The 24084-nt window shown below is 40.7% G+C and overlaps 2 protein-coding genes across 6 annotated transcripts; both read left to right on the forward strand.

Moving 5' to 3' along the window:
• Positions 1-637: 637 nt before the first annotated feature.
• LOC117860860 (MADS-box transcription factor 51) lies at positions 638-5530 on the forward strand. 2 transcript variants are annotated; one of them, XM_034744256.2, is made up of 6 exons: positions 638-1111; positions 2089-2185; positions 4677-4732; positions 4845-4932; positions 5063-5149; positions 5249-5530. In XM_034744256.2, the coding sequence occupies exons 1-5, from the start codon at positions 870-872 to the stop codon at positions 5105-5107; spliced, it is 528 nt and encodes a 175-aa protein (XP_034600147.1). In that variant the 5' UTR covers positions 638-869; the 3' UTR covers positions 5108-5149; positions 5249-5530. The 2 variants fall into 2 exon arrangements, with proteins under 2 accessions (XP_034600147.1, XP_034600145.1); XM_034744254.2 differs by having other exon boundaries at positions 640-1111; positions 5244-5530.
• Positions 5531-8143: 2613 nt separating this feature from the next.
• LOC117860483 (MADS-box transcription factor 51) lies at positions 8144-23349 on the forward strand. Of its 4 annotated transcripts, none has more exons than XR_011898416.1 (6): positions 8144-8642; positions 9807-9903; positions 22517-22572; positions 22666-22753; positions 22906-22997; positions 23114-23349. XR_011898416.1 is itself a non-coding variant. In XM_034743788.2 (6 exons), the coding sequence occupies exons 1-5, from the start codon at positions 8383-8385 to the stop codon at positions 22945-22947; spliced, it is 543 nt and encodes a 180-aa protein (XP_034599679.1). In that variant the 5' UTR covers positions 8144-8382; the 3' UTR covers positions 22948-22986; positions 23110-23349. The 4 variants fall into 4 exon arrangements, 3 of the variants coding, with proteins under 3 accessions (XP_034599679.1, XP_034599680.1, XP_034599677.1); XM_034743788.2 differs by having other exon boundaries at positions 22906-22986; positions 23110-23349; XM_034743789.2 differs by having other exon boundaries at positions 9807-9849; positions 22906-23349.
• The last annotated feature ends 735 nt before the right edge of the window (positions 23350-24084 follow it).

Genomic DNA, 24084 nt, shown 5'->3' on the forward strand with positions numbered 1-24084 from the left:
AAGAAATTTGGGACGGAGGGAGTATTTGGTATGATCAGAGCCACAGCCATGGCTTGCCTGTGAAGGGCTGTGCCATTCCAGAATTCACGGTGAAGACTGAAGACGACAAGCAGGCTGGCCTCTGAGAGACTGAGAATATGGCAAACTCAGGGGGTGTTTGGTTCCTTTGCTTATTTTTAGCACGTGTCACATCAAATATTTAGATACTAATTAGAAGTATTAAACGTAGACTATTTACAAAACCCATTACATAGATGGAGACCAAATAGCGAGACAAATATATTAAGCCTAATTAATTATGGACTAATTAGGTTTAATAGATTCATCTCATCGTTTAGCCTCCACTTATGTAATGAATTTTTTAATTAGTCTATGTTTAATATTCGTAATTAGTATCTAAACATTCATGCTAAAAATAAACAATAGCAACCAAACCAGGCCTCGCCAACACTAGCTAGTGCAGCGATTTGTGGCACGTACACTGACGCTAGTCCTGACCATCTGCACCATCCAATGCCGTTGCGAAACGCGTCCCCGCGCCGAGCTCCTCCGCTTTCCTGGTGTAGGGGACACTGACAGCCGGGCAGGGGGGCAGGATGGGCACCGTATCCTTTACCCATGACCCATCAGTCGAGCTCGAGCAGCAGGAGATGGAGAGGGCGGCATGGAGCCCACCCTCCTGCTGCTGCTGCCATCCACAACTTTTGCAGGAATCCATCGCCCCTATCTAGCTCGCCTCCCCAAGTCCCCAAGACCAAGATTTGTTCCGATCCTCTCTTTATATCATCTCCCTCTCAGCAGCGAAGTGACATCACGCTCAAGTTCATTGCGAGGTTGGTATATTGGTTGGCGCTGTTGGGGCGAAAGGAATGGAGCGGCGGGTGGAGCTTGACCTGCTACAGCAGGAGAAGAAGGGGACGAAGAGGAAGCGCGGGCGGGTGGAGCTGCGGCGGATCGAGGACCGGACCAGCCGGCAGGTGCGCTTCTCCAAGCGGCGGTGCGGGCTGTTCAAGAAGGCCTACGAGCTCTCCGTGCTCTGCGACGCACAGGTCGCGCTCGTCGTCTTCTCCCCCGCCGGCCGCCTCTACGAGTTCGCCTCCGCCGACTCCAGGTGACGACGCTGATTCGCTTCACGCCTCTCTCGCGTAATCATCGATGAGCTAGCTGCGGGTCCTGTTGGTTCTTGCATTTTTTAATTGTATAATCGATGCTTCTTGTGGCTTCTTCATTCATTCCTCGACCGCTTTTCTTTGTACTGGTCATCGTCTTCCCGGCCAGGCCTTCTCTTTGCTTTTGAACGGCTGATTCGTCTGGAAATCTCGCGTTCCCGCTGTTGCTAGAACGAGCTGGATCTGTGCACAGGGCGCAGCTGACGTCTTACGCGTTGTGAACTGTGCAAGCAGGCAAGGAGCACGCTAGAATGATCTACAGGTAGCAAGAACGATCTCATAAATGCTAGCACTAGGAAGCCAAGCCAAATTAAACAGATCATGCTGGCCTTTAGCTTCATCATGGGATATGGTAAAACCCTGATGAGAGATAAAGCATATGCCTAAGCTTGTGGCCTTGGGCTTGTCAATTGTTTGAATAGATTTGTATTTGGGATGCCGCCATGTTGTTCTGCAAATGTCATTTGTCCCATGTCAGCAGTCCGACCTAACTTACTGACAATATAATACACATATATTCTGCAAGCAGATACTATTGAGGGTTAATAATTTGTTAACTGACACATCCTAGTTCGAAAACATGCATAAAATATATGTGCAAATGCAAATCAAGGCACTATAACTGTGCCTAGGAACTGCTCAACACAACGGTTAACCAAAAACAACGTAATAATATAGAGCTTTTTCTCACCAAACCAGATTTTCTATGTAGTTTTGGTGGAGTGATCTTTTTAATTTGAAGTAATTGTAGGTCAAGTCCTTTATGCAGTGAACATTATATACATGTATACTTTTTTTAGGGTGAGAAATTATCCTTTGTGTCAAGCATCTCAAGTTAATTAGCAAGCTTTTTTCCCACCTGTGTATAACCCGCTTTTCTGTTGAGTTAAACTTTAAGCTTTGTGTGCATTCCTTGCAGCCTTGGAGAAGTTTTGGATCGATATTGGGACCTTGCCAACACAATAAATGATCTCAACATTGAAGCACGAGACTCAAGGGTTGACCGCAATATACAGGTCGAGCATAAAAAGTTGACAATATATACTACCCTGATTTTCTTGATGCATACATATATGCTCTCCCACTAAGTAGAGAACTCACCTTCCATGCGCTCCATTTTGTCCCGGTTTAAAGTTGGCTCGGGACAAAAGGTTCACCAACCGGGACTAAAGCTCGGTCACTGACGGGGGGCTCACCAACCGAGACCTTTTATCCCAGTTGCAAAGGCTAGTAGAAAAAAAAGACCCTGAGAGACCTTTTATCCCGGTTTGAAATACCAACCGGGATAAAAGACCCACCCTTTTATCCCGGTTGGTAACACAAAGCGGGATAAAAGGCTCTCGACCCTTTTATCTCGGTTGGTGTTTCAAACCAGGATAAAAGGGTCCCAACGGGGTGGCTGAAAGAGGACTAAATCCCTCGAACCCTTTTATCCCGGTTGGTGTTTCCAACGGGGATAAAAAGGTCCCCACGAGTTAATACAAAAGGATTGCATCCCCTATATAGTTAGATGTGTTGTGTAGGTGGGATGGCAAGGAAGCTATGCGTGAGGCTGGAGGTCGTGGGTTTGAATCCCACGCAGCGCGCGTACGCGCATATTTCGCGTGAAAAATGGTGTGACTTGCGACGTGCGCATGTGGGGGGGGCTCCCGGGATTTTTTTTTTTTTTGCAGCGCCTAGCGTGGTGACCTATTTTAGACCCGGTTGAGTGACCCGGGATAAAAGATCCCCCTTTTGTCTCAGTTGGTTTATCCCGGATGGATTTTCAATAGATTTGCACCCTACCAACCGGGACTAATACCGAGTTCTCTACCAGTGTCCCCCCCCCCCCACACACCCAGTGGATGCATGCAGACAAACTTTTAGAAGCTTTGGTTACAAAACACAAAATTATTAGTACTTTTCACATGGAAAATATTTTAGTAGGTTCGTCATGACTAATAATGCTCATAATATTTTCAATAAATTGCAAAATAAATTGCTTAAAAATTAATGGCCAAAGACGTGTGTTGGACAGTTCCAATAATTGCAGAAACACAAGTAATAAAAGAAGGGAGGTGCGGTGCAGTGCAGTGCAGTAACCCTACTTTATCCCAATAGCATGGACAAAAACTCATCAACTCCATTGGAAATCATTAGATGATCATATATCTATCATTAAGACATATATATCTGTTCTAAAATACTTCTTGTTTGATCCTCTTTTGCAATCTTAAAAATACATGTTGTTCTACAACCTCTTGGTAACTTCGGTGTGCATTTTTAAATCTTAACCCTCTTTAAATGCATCATTTTATCTACCTCCTTAATTATTGTTGTGCCAAACTCTCAAACAAGTCTTGTGAACCAATGAGTCTCAAGCACCTTGGATTTTAAAACTTCCATACAGGATATACCAAAAAGGTTTGAAATTCACCACTTTTAAATTACCCCAAAAGAAGATTTCATCCAGTAATTTTCATTGTTCAGGTTTAACGGCATTTTTTGGGTGAATTTTGTTCTGATTTCTGTTTTTTGAAGTTAAATGCCCATTATGTTTGTAGAGTTAGCTAGGAAGCTTGTCAAAGTGCGTGCATCTTGAAAAACGAAAGATAACAACACATACAATTTGTACAAAGAGTTTATGCATTCTTTTTCTACTGAGATTGTGAGCAGGTTGGGTATAAAAAAAAACTAAGTAAATGCTGAAATGTTTTGCTTAGATTCCGAATTTCAGCAAACTATCATTCTTGTTTAAGCCAAATCTTCACATTGACCTAGGCCTTCAAATATTTTGGTGAATTTAATGGGAGGTCACATTCCAAAGCTTAGCCAAAACCTGACACTGAAGGTATTCAAATGATCGTATGCTACATGAATTAAACACGAAAGTTACGATCAGAGACGTCCTAATGACGTACTTGTCAGATTAGGGGAATTTGAATTGAAAGGTGTGCACTTCTTCTGCGAAAGAAGGCTGGAGTTACCATGGAAAGTGATGCATTTACTTCCTGCAAGTCCTTCGGGGAAAATCATATCTCATGTTGCCTTACAATGCAAGTTGCAACAATGCTACTATCTAGTCAGATAAACTTCCTAGCCTATTTTTTAATATAGATCTTGTGAACTTGGTGTGTAAACTCATATAGGTTGAATTTCTTCTACAACAATGATAGTATAATTATAAAAATGGAATCATCATGTATTGCCCTTGTTTTTATTCCATGCACGAATGAATACCATGCCATCTGCAAGTGCTACCAGACCATCAGTGGACCCCCACGAATATCAATATATATGCGAATCTTCATTTTCTGTTCTAGCTAATGAAAGGCCTGTATTTTAACAATTGTGAATACAACTTTTTAGTATCAGAATTATTTTCATACTTGGTATTTGAATATTATGCATGCAGTTCATTATGTAAAAAATGTAGGTTTTCCAATCAAGAACTTCTGAGCTTCTTTGAGTTCTCCTGTATACGCTAATCACTTCTGTATTTTTGTGCATCCCCTCCTGGATGCTCAGGAGCAGCAGTCATTTGTTGGCTCTTTACCTGATCAGCTGAATATCGTTGCTCAACGGTACGGTACACACATGTACACTTGATAAGCAATCTTTGGTTCTAGCTCATCGAATGAAGACGTTCAGTGTTGCGTTAATGCATGCCTTTCTAATTGAATATGTAAATTTCAGGGCCATGGAAGCAAGTGTGGACGAGCTGAGCATGGCCGAGATAAGAAGCTTGGAGGAAACAGTAACCGACGCTCTGGCAGCTATCAGGGTCATACTGCACTGCACACATTTCTTCTAGCAGAACTACTGCATGCATGAGCTTGACCTGCGTCACGATCGTGCAGCGTTCGTGCCGCACACATGAGATTTCTGAGAGCTTCTTAATTCGGTGGTTGCAGAATAAACTGAGGGCAAAGGTGGTTGGATTATTGCCCCAAGCCTAAGGTTATTAGCTCATCTGGAACTAGTTTTTGCAGCAGATAAAGGTACAGTAGTTTTCACGAAACGAACTGCACCCATCTCTCTATAGCTCTCAGTGCTCTAACCATGGTTGTTGTGCTTGTTGGTAACTTAAAAAAGAAAAGGAGGAGAAGACCTCTGAAGACGATGAAAGGAGAAAGATCGAGCAGTAGGCAACTGGAAATGAGAGCCGCTTACAACACTAGCTAGACCGTTTCCCCAGCTTCAGGCCTGTCAACTAGTGTTCCCCTCTGAACATGGTCCTGTACCTGTCAAACACTTACCTCTGATGTGCGTGTTGATAATCCTTCTCGCCTTGAGCTTTGCGTAAACGTGTAAAGGATGACGAGCAATGAATGTACATATAAGAATACACTCTACGAAAATGTACTCTTTTTGTTGATTCACCAAGATGGATATACATATAAGAATCCAAGATGGATCCACATGATAAAAGTTTAAACTACAAAGTTGTAAATCTCATCTAAGGCTACAATTTTCATATAAAGTTTATCTCCATCCGAATTCATATGAATTAGTTATGATTTTTTGAAAGTGTGCTATTCAGGAAAGTAAATTCCGCCGGTTCAACTGGCGGTAGGTCGCTACTCGGTAGGTTGCTACAGTGCTTCTTCCGCTATATATTTGTAAATTTTTTGTTAGGATATATATTTTGCAAATACTAAAATAAAAAAATTTCAGCTCGACGGGCCGGTGGTGCCACCTGAAGCCGTCGTGCCGCGTGACGCTGCATGCAGCGTGGCCCACCCGTTCGGGATGGGCTGGTCTGGGCCCTGTTCGTGAGTGAGCGAGCTTTTTCGTCGCCCGCCGTGCGTCTGGCGGGCCCAGGTGCGGCGGCCTGTTTTAGGCTTGCAGGCAGCGTCCTTTTCAAAAAATTTTGAAATCTACTAGCACGAATTTCGAGTGGTTTCCTGCCAAATTTGCCTCAAGCGAGCCTGGCACTAAACTATAACGCATGTTTAAATGGGTGGAGAGCCATGAGAATCCTCCGCGATTGTTCATATGAGGTCTCTGCAGGCTGTTTTGATCTGTAACAACTTGTTGTATTGGCGTAAGAAGAGCCTGATTTCTTTCTTTTTTTCCTTTTTTTTTTGAAAAGGAGAAGTGACTGATTTCTAGTCTCTGAAAATGTTCTGAACTGGAAGCTATTCTTCACTTGACCCACGCAGGCAAGACTTCATAAATACCACGATTCGTATTTTTATTTATCACACATAGTATTGGGCTAAACGGTTGTTATACGGGCTAAATTGTCAGCTAAACTAAGATAATTGGTTACTGTACTGTTTAAATGGGCTAAATGACTGTTTACGCGAGTAGTGATCGTTACATGTATTTGCTAGGCCAGCTTCAGCTTAGGTACCCTAATATGATATCATAAAAATTGCACCTGGAAGCCCATTTAAGGGCTCGTTTGGCAGGGCTGTGGCTGTGGCTGAAATGGCTCTGGTTGCGGCTTCTCTGGTGGAGCAGCTTCTCCGTTGGAGCTAAAGCCGTTCTATAAAGTGTTTGGCAAAACGGCTTCTCCTGTATTCTTATGAATGGATGTGAGAGATCAAATGTCCTATATACCCTTAGCTATGTGGATTGTTTGAATTGATAAATTGGATGATTAGCATTAGTTCAAAATTTGAGTTCATTATAAATTTAAAAAATAAATATGAGAGTGAAATGTGCTATCTACCCATAAAGCTACTACGTGAGAGGTCTTTTTTCTTCCTTATTTTTATTTTTTACTTTTTTCTCCATTCATTTTCTTTTTTTTCCTCCCTTCCTTTATTCTTATTTTTCTTATTTTTATCCCTTCTTTATCTACTCCCTGGCACTGGTAACCTTATCTTCTTCGGTCCTGCTCGTCCGTCTCTTTCATCCGCATCGCTTCCTCCGCTCCCTGGCGCGCCGCGCTGCTTCAAGTCCGCCGCGCCGCGCTGCTTCGCCCCCATGCTGCGCGCGCTCCTCTGCTGCTCCAACCCCACCATGGTGCTACCTCGCCGCCCTGCGTCATGGGCTCCCTGCTGCTCTAACACCACCGCATTGTTGCGACCCCGGGGCTGCCAGGCCGCGCGCTAAGGTCAGCCATGGCAGGTCCGGCGGGCCGCAGAGTTCTCAGGTTAGTTCAATCTTGCACAGAATGGCATTTTGAGTGTAATTTTCGTGAATTTAAGGAACACATGCTACTGGGGCAGCTGCGGGAGGGGAAGAAGCCGCGGGGAGCTGGTTTTTTTTGGCTCTCGCTCCGTCTCTTGGCTCCAGTCAGTAGGATTTCAGGGGCTTTTTCCCCGAAACCGTTTGCGCTATTGCTGTTTGGTAGGCGGTGGAGAAGCCCCTCCGAAAACCCTACCCAAGAGGGCCTAAGTCTCTGTATGCCACATTGCCGCCTAGATCTTGCTACAGACACGCCAACTACTTTGGAGTTTGGATGGTGCCAATGAGATAGTGAGAATGATGCAGGGGTCGAATTGCCATTTTCCACCCAAGTGATATGATGGTACCCCATCAATGAAGACATTTTCTTTTTGCCACTTCACGTTGGCAATTTATTGCGGTGAAACCCAAAACTCAACAATGAACTGAGACTACTCGTTATGACGTCAACGTCCTAACCCACTCTTGATAGCTGACATCATGGGGCCCTATAGCAGGGTATCACGTCGGAAACAGGGTCACTAAAAGGCACGTGAAGAAAAAAAAAATCACATGCCATATGTTTTGACGAGACAAAAAACGATGAGGGAGGCAGGGAGCGAGTTAAAGCTGCGGAGGGATTATGGGCTACGTTTTCGGCTTACCTGTGAAGTGTTGCTGGCATGTAGCCCGGCCCATTCAGTTCAGGCATACTGTAACTGTCTACAGTACCCGACCACCATGGACTGACCAATGGCGTCGCGAAACGCGTCATGACGTAAGCACTCGTCATCTTTCCGGGATGCAGCCACTGACAGCGCGGGCCCAGGAGGGGATCTGTACCCTTTACCTGTTGGCCGAGCAGGGTGCCGCAGCCATGGAGCCCACCCCTCTCCCTCCTGCTGCATCCACAACTTTTGGCAGGGACTCATGGCTCCGTCTCGCTCGCCTGTCGCCTCGGCCGCCTTGATTTGTTCCCATCCTCTCTCTAGTCATATCCTTCCTCGCTAGGTGCCGAGCGACCTGCCGCCCGTCTCCTTGCAGCGGCGAGAAGTGGCAGGCTCGAGCTCACTCCGAGAGTTTGGTTATTTACTGGTGTTGGGCGGAAGAAACAATGGAGGAGGAGGTGGCCGCGAGGAGGGCGGAGCTTGAGCTGCTGCAGCCGGAGAAGGCGAGCAAGGTGAAGAAGAAGCGCGGCCGGGTGGAGCTGCGGCGGATCGAGGACCGGACCAGCCGGCAGGTGCGCTTCTCCAAGCGGCGGCGCGGGCTGTTCAATAAGGCCCGCGAGCTCGCCGTGCTCTGCGACGCCCGGGTCGCGCTTGTCGTCTTCTCCCCCGCCGGCCGCCTCTACAAGTTCGCCTCCGCCGACTCCAGGTGATTCTACTCTCCTCACGTTCATCATGCGTGGTTAAGCTGGGCCGCTGGTGTTCCTGCGTGCGGGTTTCTTGGCGCTTAATAATCGTCAATCGATGCTGTTCTTCTCCTGCTGCTGCTTCTTCTTCTGCATCAGCTTTCAATGTCTTGTGTTGTTTAATGCGAGTAGTGATTAGTCTACCTAGGATCCAACTTCTCCTTGACCCAATGTGGATAAGCTGGATCTGTGCAGCACGTGCGCAGCTGATTTGTGCATCGGGGGTAGTGCAAGAGCATGAACGCTCTTTACAAATCTCGGTAGCACGTTATAAAAAAAGACCGTAGGAGGACATAAGATTTCAAATTTTCAATAGCCAAAGCTGCTGCGTGGCATGAAAGGCCTGCGTTTAGTTTTGGCACTGAGGTTGTTAATATTTTTAGACTTGCATTTTCTGCAACTGAACATATATAGGTGTCGTGCTGTTCTAAGCATCATTCTCCGGTAATATAATGATGGTTTACTAGCTGTAAGATTGATCATGTCGTCATAATAGATTAGATAACATCGTCCCTGATGTTTAGCTATAAAACGGTTTTTGAAACTAGTTTGGTCTAGATGTAACAGGGGGTTAAATGTTGCCATGTATTGGAATCCTTTATGGACTGAACCCCTAACTAAGTAGTTAGCTTTTATCTTTCTTATTAATTTTTCCTGCCACATAAGCAAAGTGGTGACATATGCATCCATAAAGGTAACTGATTTGCACCATTAGAGATGTCCTAAGACTAGGACTGCCACTTTATTTGGTTAAAATAGTAATTTATTGGATATATGATGCACATATATATACTAGTGTCAATGTTTTGTTGATTGATGTGTGCTAGTTTGAAAACATGCATAAAATGATAAAAAAAATATACTATTTATCTGGGACGGGGGACTATGCGCTAGTGCAAATGGGAAAGTTTATTTAACGGGACAATTAAATAAAAAACAACGTATAGGGAATTGTTAATTTGAAGTAATTTGTAGGCTAAGTTCCTTTCTGCAAGGAACATTTTGAGAGTAAGATTATATTGTCCTTTGTGTCAAGTTTCTGCATTAGCTCATGAAGGATCTACTACACACTTATCCTTTGAGTCAATAGATTTCACTTCCTTTTTCAAGTGCACTCTTTCTTGCAGCATCGAAGAAATATTCGGTCGTCACCGGGACCTTCCCACCACGGTAAATGATCTCAACATTGAAGCACAAGACTCAAGGATCAACAACAATATACAGGTCAAGCATAAATAGTTGATTAACAATATAATACATGTCAATTTCGGGAAAATAAACACAAAAAAGAGTTTCAAGTAAGTAACATAACTGCGGTTAGTAAGGAAAGATGGGCAAGGGAGCACAAACTCGACACAAGGATTTTATTTTGTGGTATCGATGTTGGAGCACCTACCAAGGATTACACTCAGCTCCAAGTCAGCACCCACCAAGGATCATTACTCCTTCATTAAGGTGAATCTTGAGAGATAAAGGCAGGGACCTCCAAGTCTGCGGTGGTACTTAACCAATAGCCGTCTTGTGAAAGGGCATCTAGCCTAGTGGTTAGCTGAGTAGCACCCAGCAGGCCCAGGTTCGACTCTCCATGAGAGCGAATTAGACGGGTTTGGAATAAAAAAAATAAAAAAAATAGGTAGGGGCTTCCCTTGCTGACTTCGGTCAAAAAAATAGTCGTCTATCTTCAAGTTTGCGGTGAAGCACTATAACACCCCGCTCCAAAATCTGTTTACGGCCCAGCTCTTCACGTGGAACGGCCTGCATACGCATAGCACCTCTCTTACACTTTCGTCCTCGCTTCGTGTAAAAGGGTTAACCCGGAGGTGCTACGTTTGGAACGACAATGATTATAAGCTGGCCCTCACCCCCTAAACTTCCAAGATAATACTAAACCCACCAACTACAATCACAACTAGGCCACATGGGCCAACAACTTCAACTACTATGGTATATTGGGTTGGGGTATTACATTAACCCCACCTTAAGGGCTGACGCCCTCGGTAGCTCACCACATACGCAACAGACTCCCATAACCACACCTCGTAACATGGTCGTGCCGCGGGCCTACCCACATGCACATGCACACTGGTAGCTAGTGTTCATGCTTTGAATACCATCTATAACACCCCGCTCCAAAATCTTACAGCCCAGCTCCTCACGTGAACAGGCCCGCATACGCATATCATCTCTCTTACACTTTCATCCTCACTTTGTGTAAAAGGGTTAACCCGAAGGTGCTACGTTTGGAACAATAATGATTATAAGCTGGCCCTCACCCCCTAAACTTCCAAGGTGGTACTAAACCCACCAACTACAACCACAACTGGGCCACATGGGCCAACAACTTCAACTACTATGGTATATTGGGCTGGGGTATTACAAGCACAAAGGATCCAAGGTGCCTAGAAACACAAGAACATGGTTGGACCACTCCTTGATCACTTCTCTAGGCCAACCACCAAGCAATCACTTTCTCTTGACCTAAGTTAGCAATAATCACATTCTAATATTATGCTAATGGTCTTAGATGATCACTCGTAGCATTATGGTGGTTTGGATGTCTTCTCAAGTGCACGAAGCATTCTCAGGAATTCAACATCTCCAAATCATTGAGTGAGGAGCGGGCATTTATAGCATCAATCCTTCAAATAAGCCATTGCTCCAGTTGTCATATTTTGTTGTACTTGTAGGATAATCTGGCATGAACAACCTTGCAATCACTAGAAAATCCAGCATGTACATTTCTCAAATGCAAAAAATATGGTGTGTTGTCCTTAATGGACACCAAATTATCCCAGCATGTATATAATGGCAATCGATCAATTTTGTGAATAAATTCACTCTTAATTCCAAGTCTGTCATCTTGGACTCTATGGAAACATGTGAAGAATTTTACAAGATTATGTACAAATCGATCCCATTTGATCATCAAAATTCATGGGATAAGTCCAACTTATTTATCTTTGTCTTGACTTTAGTTGCTTGATGCATCCATGAGACCAACATAACCTTGCACTTTCTTAGCAAACTTGGGAGAGCCGTTGATTGTATCTCATCATTAATCACCAAAATCACATGGCCCTAAATTGGTGTGTTTTCTTCATGGGAGGTAACACATGGTGGAGGGGGTTGGTCGTGGTGTAGAAAGTTAGGGCTATGTTGGTACAAGGAAAGATGTTGGGGGATGTTAGATAAAGTTGAGGATGTTGAGGCTATTATGACTGATGATCTAGAAGATTATCGCCACGACAACAAAATATGGATAAGGTCCAGGAGGTGAGGGGTCATCATCCAGGTTGAGCTTGAGGGTCATAGACAATTATATTTTTTTAAGAGAGAGAGTAACTGGATAAGAATTTGCATGGAGACTCAACCAATACTTATACTAGGTTTAAATTTTGCCACATTAGTCAAAACATACCAGATGGATCCTAAAGAAAATTGTCTACGATATATTTAACTCCTAGTGCTACAAAAAATGATTAGACCATTTTGCCAAAAAAAAATGATTAATATGATTCCCAAAAGAAAATTAATTGCCACCACCACTAAAAGGACAAAAGTACATCAATAATACCAACACTATAACAAATATGATGCCTTTCAGTGGTGCTCGAAGGTACAACTTAATGAGGCTGTGGTACTCTATTATCATGACAATGGGGACCTGCTCCACGGCCACGTTGATAAGCAAACCAATTTCTGGTGTGGTTTCAGAAAAGAGGGAAGGGAGTGTGAACGATAGCTATGCGGTGAGGGCCAAGTCCCACACCCTCCCCAACCTCATGTTAATTATGTCAAATTTATTTCCTCTTAGGTAAGGACAAAGAATCGTATGAGTGACAACAACAATAGCAACCTCCATCATTATTGTGTCTAACATAGCAACCTCCATCATTATTGTCTCTAACAGGTTCACAATTTATTCATTATTGATACAAAATAGTGTTGCCTTCTATGTTCTAAATGGTAAATTATGAATAACATTTGCTAGGAACACCACAAGGACGGTAGCACAAAATTGAGGGAAATTAAAGCAACATGCTAGTTGATAGACAATAGCATTTTCTCCCTTTCTTAGATGTGAACAATGAGAAGTGTATATTGTAACTAAAATCCAGATACTCCCTACAGAGTTGTTGTCGAAGATGGAATCAAGTGTCCCTTCATGGTAGTCACCGTTTTTCAACCTTTAATATCATCATCATGATGGTGTTTTCACAATGCATGCATCGCAATTTAATTGCATAAGTTACTCCCAGGGTGTATAATGTGGAGTACAAGCAATTTCCAACAATTAAAGCATCACCAAGACCCCTATTTGGCATATTATGTCAAAACATATTCTAGTGTGCATGTGTCTACAGTGTGTGTATGCTTCTGGTTAACCGAAGAAATACAATGTTTAGACCTAATTATAAACATCATGTTCACAACTAGATTTCAAAGTTCCAGTGCTACTAAAAATTCATAACCTAGTATAAACACCAACTGTAGCATAAGAAAATATAGCACATTGCATAGTCTATAAACCAACCAATGCATGAATGAAGTAACAAACATGAAGCTAGCAAGTTTATTAAATTGGATGATATTATCCCAAAAGTATGTCTACACACCTTCTTTACATTTAACTTACCAAATATGGCATTGATGTTAGTGTCAACAATGATATAAAATATTTATGCAAACGAAGCATAGTTTTAGGTATAGAATGCACAGAAGTTTGACTCTAGGTGAGGTGTAATTTATCTGGATTTGTTTGTGATAAAGGTATAGGTTAGCTATGCTGAGAAGCTAAATGCAAAAGCAAATAATGTGAAAAAATATCAAGAAAAATACATTAGCCTAGAGATGATTAGCCACAAACTAAAAATCTTTATTCCTATTTCTCTTTTAAAAGATGTAGAAATAAATAAAACACTTTAAAATTCTATAAGCATATAAAGTATAAGTCTACAATTCTCCTAGATAAAGACAAATATAGCAAACTACTCCATAATTTAGATCAATAGTTTGGCAATGTAATATTTCTAGAGCAAAGGTATAATGTAACTTGGTCTTAACATTCAAATAAATGCACTACAATTTTACTCCTACAAGGAAAAGCAAATATAAAATAATGGGTTACCTCCTGAAAAGCAATTCAGTTATAGTCAAGGGCTTGACTTTCTCACATACCTCATTATTGCAAAAGCCATGATCCTTAATGCAAGAGGTCAATAGTATCCATGCAATTTATGTTCTTGTCCCACATTGTTCATAATGCTAGAGCTAGTTTAGAGAGATATTTCACTAACTCTACTGCCTTTTCACTTCTCTATGCACCATGGAAATGAGAGATCTCAATAGATGCTTTTATATGTTAGAACTAAGTGCCATGTTTACTTCAGATGCCTTGGTTTTGCTTCACTACAGCTTCCTCAAAACTTATTCAAAGATTTTCATTAACTCTTTCTCTAGCAAAAGTTCATGCTCAATTAAATTATTCAAAACAATCATATATATAGCCTCTTTAATCACATTTATCTCAAAACTATCTAGCCTGCAATCATTATCAACATTGGAATAAGACATAGCTAAACAAGTGACCATTAAAGTTATTAGTTGAATGAAAGCATGAGAACATTATCATAACCACATATAGTATAAAATTTATATGTGTACATTAGTCGTGGAGCTTTTTCAATAAGAACAATTTATCATACACCAGTCGAAATTGGAAGAATCTTCATCTCAATTTGAACATGTAGCACTTTAAAGTTATCAACATATATCATCACCTGATTATTGAAGTATTCATTACTGAATATGTCATCCATCTCTTTATCTTCAAACTATTCAATATTGCCTCCACCTTTAGTATGTGCCATAGACTGTTATGATTTATTGATGTAGGTTCATCTCCTCCATCATCCCTAAGCACTATCATATAGATTGTTGTGATTCATCATAGATATTGTTGTTCTTCTTAGAGGAGGTTCCTAGGTGGGTAAAATTAGTGCAATGTTGATTGTCTACTCCTCAGCCTAGTTGTGGGCTCCTATCAAAGTGTAAGCGGTAGTTTTGTGGTCCTCCATTATTAGAGCTCTATCCATGTCGATGGAACCACAAGAGAAAAGGTTGTAGAAGACATATGTGGTTAACTCAAATTCTAGAGGTGCAATTGCAATGGCATTTCAATTCCCATGTCTTCGACCAACATTTCTATCATTTTCATGGAAAAACATATCAATGATTATCACAATGGGCATTTAATTAGCTGCCACTCTTAAGAAGTGTTTTCCTCTTTGTCACTAGCACGAGGTCACCTAGGTCAATAATTGATTAATTCTCAGATTGTTCGAGTCATGTGGCATTCTATTCCATACATAATTTTGGTTTAAAATAAATTCCCATAGGGATTTAGCATCAAATAATGAGCGTAGTATCATGTAGGCATTTGAAACTAGACTTTGATCAATTAGTTGCAACTTTAGCACCTAAACATTCTAAGCATAAAGAGTGAAGTCCACTGTTTTTATCAATACATTTACAATGTCTTTATCATCACTAGAATTGTCAAAAAAAAAATATTGTGGAAGATGTCTATTGTCAGTATTGTGTCAGCAGTTATAACCATTTTACTCACCTCTTCATTGTCCTTAGTTATTAGGTAAGACATGTTGATCAAGAATTGAATGGAAACGAATCATGCTTATTAAGGGGGTGTTTGGAAGGAGGGGGCTAAATTTTAGCCCCCGTCACATCGAATGTTTGGACACTAATTAGGAGTATTAAACCTAGACTAATTGCAAATTACACAACCCCTAGGCTAAATCGCGAGATGAATCTATTAAGCCTAATTAGTCCATGATTTGACAATGTGGTGCTACAGTAACCATTCACTAATGATGGATTAATTAGGCTTAATAGATTCATCTCGCGATTTAGCCTAGGGGTTCTGCAATTAGTTTTGTAATTAGCTTATGTTTAATCCTCCTAATTAGTATCCGAACATCCGATGTGACAGGGCTAAAGTTTAGCCTCCTCCTCCCAAACACCCCCTAAATGTGAGAACTTTTTCTGCTTCCATTGGATATGGATAATACTCTTGTAACAAATTTTGTGTTTGGGTGTCGTAAGACTGAAATATAAGGGTCGATTCTTGGTGGATAGGTGCCATTAGTTGATTTTATTCATAAGACTCATTCCACATCTTATGATATCTTTAATTTTGATAATATGCCTAACCACTTTCATTGCCTCTTTAGGTATCTTGTTAAGAAAAATTTCACATGAATAGCTATTTTGACATTGTGGACATATTGGGGTTAACACAAAATGACTAAATTACTAGATTATCAAAAATACTTAAATCTGATAATGCTTCGTATCTTCCTTATGCTTAAGCATATGAATTTTTTCCTTTTCTTTGCTTGAATTTAATAGCATGCATCACGAGTTCATAAATTCTAGCTAGTCCAAAGAATCTAGAGTAGAATTTCTTTATAATTCCATCTCACTTTCTTTTCACTTGAATGGCTACAATTGTATACCAGCTCTTTGCCCTTCGAGTGATGGACAATAGTCTTAGAACCCACTTGAGCCAACTATCATGTACATCCTTTTGTTTTGAAGTGTCTTGAAAGCTTCAATGTGATTTGTATGGATTTTCATGTATACCTTGTTATAACTAAGTCTCTTTACCAATATATATGATTGTCGGGTGAAGTTGATTTTTTTCCTTCCAACTTAACACCTAAACCCATGGAGGGTATGATATAGAATTTGGTGTGTAATAGAACAACATACTAGGGTAATTAAACACCTCTCTAACCGTGCACTATAGCAATGTTATCAAAATAATAGACACAATGATCATGAACCAAAATTAATGCGCTAATAAATGATAGCATAAGCATTAATATACGTGAAAAGGTTCTTGACAACCAAGGGAAGTAAAAAGGTTTACTCCATATTGCAGTGAGGATACATAATGGAAACTGTATAGGGATTACCTCCAAAACCTACCGGTGGAAGACATTATGCATGGCTAAGATTTACCTAGTGCCAATCAGGACTACAATTCCACTTGTTGTCCTCCTCTCCTTCGTGCAAGATACCACCATACATGTAACCCAAATGTGTTTATGCCTTCCCAAGCGACCATGCCATCATAGTGTCTCGAGGGGGGGAGGCAAATTCATAGTCCAAAGAGGGGTTAGATCACCTAGGAACCAACATGGGGATGTTTCACGTTTTTTTTTGTCAAGCCCAATTAGGCTAGGTAGGTTTTGGTCTTCCCGCATAGGAGATCTTCTAGAACCTATATCTCTTTCATCCAAAGACTAATCAAGTGTTCTTTAAACAAATCAATGACACCAAATGTTATACATCCTTATGTAGTGTGACTTTTTGCATTTGAGGCCCCCTTGAGGGAGGGGGAAGTCGATCAAGCTTAGGACATAGCATGATTGGTTTCATTGGTTTTCACATGGATTACTTCTTTTTTTATGTTAGGATCCTTCTTTGATCTTCATTTGTTATGGAGAAACAACTTGAAGCTGACATGGGTCCTCATGAAGGTTTATTTTGGTTCTTTATTTGTAGTATGGGCTTCAATATATCTAATGTCGTTTTGTCCTTTCTCCAAACCAACCATTTATTTTGAATTTCATTTGATTTATCAATATGCGTGGAAATGCTTATATACATGCAAACAAGTTGTTCCATGCGGCAAATATAGTATCATAACCACAATTTCTATTAGAATAAATAGTAAAATATGGATACCATAAGTGCTAAAAGCTATTAGTCTTGCTCCCAATGGCGAGAATAATAAGTATAACTAGTCTTGACATAATTGAATGTACAACAATCCAGTTGAATACAATTAAAACGAATTTAAATGAGTAGGATGAGCTTTCTGCCATTTCTCTTGAGAGTGATCCCAAATAGCCTTTTTCGCATGTGGTTTGGACCACCTTTTTCCTTGAGGGCAAATAACAAAGAGTTATTTTTACACACAACACACACTTATGCTAATAAATCATGAAACCATGGATTCGCACAAGACCAAGAAGCAACCGCTAGCAGATTTCCTGTGGTTGAAGAGGAGATTATTGATAAGCCAAAGATCATCCACAGATCATCATATCGTGTGAGTGAACTTTTGTATGGACAAGTATCAATAGACACTTCACCTCTATTTCAACCAACAAATTTTGTGAAATCCTTTTTTTATCTAGGACTAGGTTTTAAGAAAAGCTCAAATCTAGGTAACCAAAATAAACTTTCTCCCAAATGGGGAGTCCCATAGAAACTAATTTGGGTGATCCAACCACGATTAGAAGGCTAGCAAGTGTGGGTGGCCAAATTATAAATAACACTGGAATATTGATTAGCTCCATAAATCCTATGTGTTATGATTAGTTTGCAAGGATGCCTACTTCTTGACACCTCCCAAACAATGGCAGAAGTGGATGACTAAAACTCTCCTCATTGAACTCGAGGGTGGCTCGATGCCAAGCCTCATTTCTTGTATCAAGGTGTTAAGTGACTCAAAATGATTCACCAACATTGACCGAAGAGTGGAGACAATAGATGATGTAACCACAACCTCATCTTGAGCTGAATTCACAAGAGTTCATGGTTATTTCATGTCATAACAAGGGCTGAAGTGGAATTCACACAAGTTAAAAATACAATTAAACAACAAAGTTTTTTACTAGATTGGTTAGGAACCTACTCAAGAGGTCTCTTTTCTATGTGGCGGGCTTTACTCTACGTCGATTGAGTAGATGACTTCTTTCTAGGTAGAGGCACCTAGGATCTCTACACTTTCCTTCTCAGGTTGAGTTATCTTGACCTTCTCATGTTAAACACAAGTATTTCCTTATCAAATGAATAAGTGGGATTCAGCTTATAGTGCTACACACATTACAACATTTGCAAAGTTGAGGAGAAACCCAATTGTAGCCTAAAAAGCATAGTATATGGTTAAGACAAATGAAAAGCCACAGAAGATATCTGCTAAGTGAAGATGAATTAAAAGATGATAGATAAGGAGCTACCATCATCAAGGAATAACATAGAAAGGGATATGGAACAAAACTTCTTGGCAACCTCAGCCAGCTCGCCATCAATCGGCCCCTAAGTATGCCAATGTTAGTTCCACCACTACTTGTTGATGGACCGATCCAGACTAAGCCATGATGCCCCTACACCATCAATGTGAATACTTTATTTTCCAATACCACCTAATTGTTTGAAGCATCCACAAATTAAAGCCCGATGGCAAATGGAGTGGTAGAAGCTATATGGGTGGAGAACTCCTATGACTTTGTTGCACCTTTGAAGAACATTCTTTTGAGATAAGAGCCACAAGATTGCAGAAAAATAATGAATTAAGGTTATTGAGATGGAAGAAATAAAGAGCCACTATTAAAGTACAAAGCTTACATTAAGGCTTCACCCTTAAGCTTTAAGGGTATTGAGAATAGTGGTAGAGCTTGGACAAGATTGAGAGGGGCCAATATAGTAGTAGAGGGGGCAAATTAGTAACTTTTTAGCACACAAGTGGTAGAATTAAGTGTTCCTTAAAGAAATTTAGAGAATCAGGGGGGCATGGCCTACTTTTGCCATGCCTAAGCTCCACCCCTGATTGAGAAGGAACAATACAAAATGAAGAATTTCACTACCAAAACCACTAATGTCTTGGTCCGTGCGTCCTCTATGGCTCCATCCTCCTTGTCACCTCTTTTGCTTGTGGCAGTTAAACTATTCTACGATTGTATCATTTTGAGATGTTGAAATCCCCTTATGAACTTTGAATATATTGATTAAGATAGATTTCCCCTACTTGAAGAAGGAATGACAATCACATCCATATCCTATTACTCCACCATAACCCATGCCCCTTCTAGTAACAGGTTCAAAAACCTTGTACTCCTTTTCTCCCTATCCACTTTGTCCTTGGCCAAAAATTTGGATGAATCACTTGCAGAAGTCAATATGCTTTGGGAAGATCATGCAAAGCATAATTACAAATTACAACTCCAAAGACAACAAACAAAGTACAAAATATGAGAATTGAATTGTCCAAATTTTCGCAAATGATAATCTTGGTTGAAAGTCATAGAGAACCTTTGAGAGATTACACAAATTATTTGGTAGAGGATCAATGAGATTAATTACACTCTTAAAGCAACAACACTTTGAACAGGCCAATGGAAAGACGTGTGCATAGCCTCCATATAAGTGTCGATAAAAGTAGTAAGAAGATAATAAGCTTAACTACATCATTGTGTTGGTACAGTCTTTGTATCCTAACTCCTGAGAAGACCATGATAGGTGCTCTCGAAACTTCATCTGACAAATATGGTGCAGGATGAAATCCTACTCCACATTCTAGGTTCTTGGGATATGAGCCTTGAAGGAATCATATGCTTAGTGAACACTTGGAGACACTTGCCATGTGTCCTCTTTGGTTTTGTACAAACACCCTTGAAGTTTAGCACGCCAAGGGCTAGTTAGTCATACCGTTTGTTCCATCCAACCATGACAACCTTGTTGCTATGTCGATGTACTCAGCAAAAGCGTATAGGACCTGGCACTCCTTTAGTTGAGAATTGCATTGACTAGTAGCAATACTGAAATGAGAGATCAAGTAGCCTCACCTCGTTAAAAGGTCTATGGAGGAGATCATAGATAAAGTAAGAATCATTATAAAGTTTACACTAATGATGATGTTATTGAAGGTAACATTTTCTTGAGAAAATCTAAGACCGGAGGATGGAAGCAATGATGAAAGGAGAACACTACGAACTTGTTGGTCTTTGGAGTTAGTGGCTTCTTTCCCACCTCTTCCTTCCAAGAAATCAAATATTTCAAAGTAGTTAATTCATCTAACTTTAGTTTCCATATCTTCATCAACAACATCCCTTAGGTGACGTAAAGTTTATCATAGAAAGATTTGGTTGCCACTAGAAATCTAGGTTTAGAGATTGAAAAATGGGGGAAAATTATCATCTTCTACACGAAAACAATCCCTAGATTAGGAAGGAACCTTCAAGATATTTTGGAAGAGATAAATCTAGGAATGTCATGTTTGGACATGAGTATTAATACCTATTAGAAATTGGACTCCTTGCATATTCAAGGACTTTGGAGGGGACTATGTAAATAAGGTGTTGAAGGTTATAAGGGCCACCCCATGAGCAATTAACTCATGACAACATAAGGTGTCATACCTAGTTTGTAAAGGGATACTAGGAGAGCTAAGGAGGATTAGGTTTAGAAGCACTATTTCTTGTACAAGGAAGGTAATATGAGGGTTCCAAAGTGTTGAGTAGGGTTGTGAGAGAGCAACTATCACTTATATTTTTGTAGAGTTGTGCTTAAAGAATTTGAGGACGGATTTTCCAATCTTATCCTCTTGTCATGGATTCTTCAACATAACCATTTAGGGCTTTCTATGATATTCATTTATTTTGTTCTTGATACGACACACGTTCTAGTCATACTTTCTATATCATATCTATATCCAATAGTTGTTGCGTATAATAGTGGTATCAAAGTCTTAACATCTGGTGGTTGGGACTATTGCGGTCATTGGGTTCCTCCTCGTCGACCTTGTTGATGCAGGATTGCAACAACAACAAGAACATAGTCAACTTGGGGTCTTCCTTAAGCTCCTCACCATTTTCGTCATTCTTGGCTCATCGCCATCTCCATACTCCTCCTTTGGCGCCCCTTTTCTGTTACTTTCCTCTTCCCGTAGCTCCACAAATCCTAATTATGTGACTTCACAATTGCTAAGACCTGATCTATCATTGTCACCTCCGTAGCCTAAATCCCATAGAACTCTTAATCCTCTAACTCCTCCTCTGGCTCCATCTCCTTTGTTTCTTCCTCGGTAGTTCCACGAAGAGAGATCGCGGTCAATCATCAACATCCACCTCCTCTGCCATGGGTCTTCACCATCTTCCTCATCCTCTTACTTGTTGTAGAAAGCCTCCTACCATTTGGCAGGCTTGTAGAAGGAGAATGATGGCGATGACAACAAGGACCACCGTAGCATAGACCAACATGTGGACAACAAAATCCAAGAGCCATATATGAATTTAAAGCAAGTATCCGTGTCCCCATGGCTGTAGGTATGTGAGTCGTTTCGAGCACCGTATGTGATAGCTATACCATCATAGATGGGTTGAATCAAGATCAACCCATCTAGAGCACAGAAGACTTTTCACCTTTGAGTCCCTATTTGCAGTATGTTTGTTTGTGATATCTTTGTCACAATAAGGTTTATTTTTCTTTCTGTTATGTCACAGATGCGGTGACATTCTACATTGACCAGATGTAAAGTAAAAGGAAAGAAATGTACATCTCAAACTGTTCAGGGAAATTCATCTCTCATGTTGCCTTTCAACTTAGAACAAAAGCTATCTGAATAAACTTCCTGTAGTGGATACATAAGTCTTGTATCATGATGACTCTGATGCTTTTTTCTTTGGACCCAATCTAAGGAAAATTCTATCATTCTTATACTGTCCAGTTATATTTGCTGAATTTTCTTCCACAATGACGATCATATGATTCTAAAAATGAAACTACCCTGTATTGGTTTGTTTTTTCTTCCATGACCAGTATACTAGTATCAATCTATATGCAAATTCACTTTCTGTTCTAGCTTATGCAATGCCTTTGCACAAATGTGGATACAAATTGTTCAGTATCAGAATTCCTTTTGGGAGTTGGGAATTGGTATCTGAAGATTACACAGTTCGTATGTCAAATCTGTACTGAGTTTCTGTGAATTCTGACAGTTTTCTTGCTTGTCCTCCAACTTTCTCAGAATGAGCAGTCAGCTACAGGCTCGTTACCCGATCTGCTAATTACCGTTGGTCAATGGTAATGAAACAAATGTACTTATGAACAACCGTTGGTTCCCATCGAATATGTTGCCTTGAGTTCTATGTATTTGTGACGGCAGTTAAATTTCAGGGCCATGGAAGCAAATCTAAATGAGCTGAATACTGATGAGCTAAGAGGCCTGGAGGAAGCAGTGATCGACGCTCTGGCAGTTATCAGGGTGATGCTGTTACTGTAGAATTTTAATTCTCTTGATCTCCTCGCCACTCTATAGAGGAAAAGCGTGGATTTGAACTATTAGCCTGCATCTCTGTGCAATGTTCATGCTGTACACATGATATTTCTGAGAGCATCTTGATTTCCTGATTGCAGAACGAACTGATGGCGAAGGTGAATGGACTGCCCCCAAATTAAACCTGAAGCAACTACGTTCTGAAACGAGATTCTGCGGCAGTAAGAAGAAAGTTTCGAAACATTATTGCAGTGTACATGATAGTAGCATTGCTACAAACATATAAACCATGCAGCGGCAACTACATATTCTGGGAATTAAAAACCGAATATCCATTTATCCAGGTAGCTGTGACTTCTTCACGGTCGTGTCACAGTGTGCAGTGCGCTTGCTTCCTATCCGTGGCCAGAAAGAGGAGAAAATGCTCTAAATAAGAAAAAGTGGGATTTACTTTGTGTAACTCTGGTTTAGCTGGTTCGTTTTTCTGTGCTAAGAATCCCATTCGGCATGCATGTATGTCGAGCATTTGCCTTGTACCAATGATCCAATGTTCTTGACTGCAAGTGCGTGTTGCAATTTGCACATGGACACGTGTCCTCAATTGTCAGCTTCTGTAGAAATGGCGCTACATGCACGTCTGTGACCTGAGAAACAGTCGTCTTCTCGAGAATTTTCTTGGCTTCCTGCAGAGTGCAGACAGAATTAAGCTGAGAAATGGGGGGGTTGGCTGGACACGTAAAATGTTCAGGAACAGCCCAGGGAACTGAAGAATGGCTGGAGAGTCCACCAACGGGCCCGTTCGAGAACTTCTCATGCGCCTACACGTCTTCTTCCCTCTGGGCTCCGTTTACTGGGCCTATAGACGCCGCTTGTTTGTGGCCCGTGAATAAGCTTCATGGGCTAAAGAGCTTGTTAACCTTGCGGCCCATCCTTCTGTTGTTGTTGTGCTGTCAGTAGGGTGCTCGAGTTCTCCGGTTCTTTCGTCACTTTCTTTGAAACTCTGTCCGGTACACTTTCACTTTTCCGAATCCAATCATTTAATTGCAAGAATCATATTAATTGCAATCGCAGAAAATAACATTTGTTGCTCTAGCGATGTTTGGTTTTACGGATGAAAATTTAATCCTTCACATCGAATGTTTAGATATTAATTAGAAGTATTAAATATAGGTTAATTACAAAACTAATTGTTTAGATATTAATTAGAAGTATTAAATATAGGTTAATTACAAAACTAATTGTTTAGATATTAATTATTGTATAAGTGAAGATTAATTTGAGAGACGAATCTATTAAACCTAATTAATCCCTGATATAGG

The sequence above is a fragment of the Setaria viridis genome, chromosome 6 (assembly GCF_005286985.2).
Source record: "Setaria viridis chromosome 6, Setaria_viridis_v4.0, whole genome shotgun sequence".
In the NCBI taxonomy this organism is placed as follows: domain Eukaryota; kingdom Viridiplantae; phylum Streptophyta; class Magnoliopsida; order Poales; family Poaceae; genus Setaria; species Setaria viridis.

Excerpts from the sequence above, each read along its gene's own strand:
- LOC117860483 (XM_034743788.2), top strand. The coding sequence starts at position 8,383 with ATGGAGGAGGAGGTGGCCGCGAGGAGGGCGGAGCTTGAGCTGCTGCAG. Across the intron at positions 9,904-22,516 it reads GGATCAACAACAATATACAG|AATGAGCAGTCAGCTACAGG; the intron begins GTCAAGCATAAA and ends CAACTTTCTCAG. Across the intron at positions 22,573-22,665 it reads CTAATTACCGTTGGTCAATG|GGCCATGGAAGCAAATCTAA; the intron begins GTAATGAAACAA and ends GTTAAATTTCAG.
- LOC117860860 (XM_034744256.2), top strand. The coding sequence starts at position 870 with ATGGAGCGGCGGGTGGAGCTTGACCTGCTACAGCAGGAGAAGAAGGGG. Across the intron at positions 1,112-2,088 it reads TTCGCCTCCGCCGACTCCAG|CCTTGGAGAAGTTTTGGATC; the intron begins GTGACGACGCTG and ends CATTCCTTGCAG. Across the intron at positions 4,933-5,062 it reads ACGCTCTGGCAGCTATCAGG|AATAAACTGAGGGCAAAGGT; the intron begins GTCATACTGCAC and ends CGGTGGTTGCAG.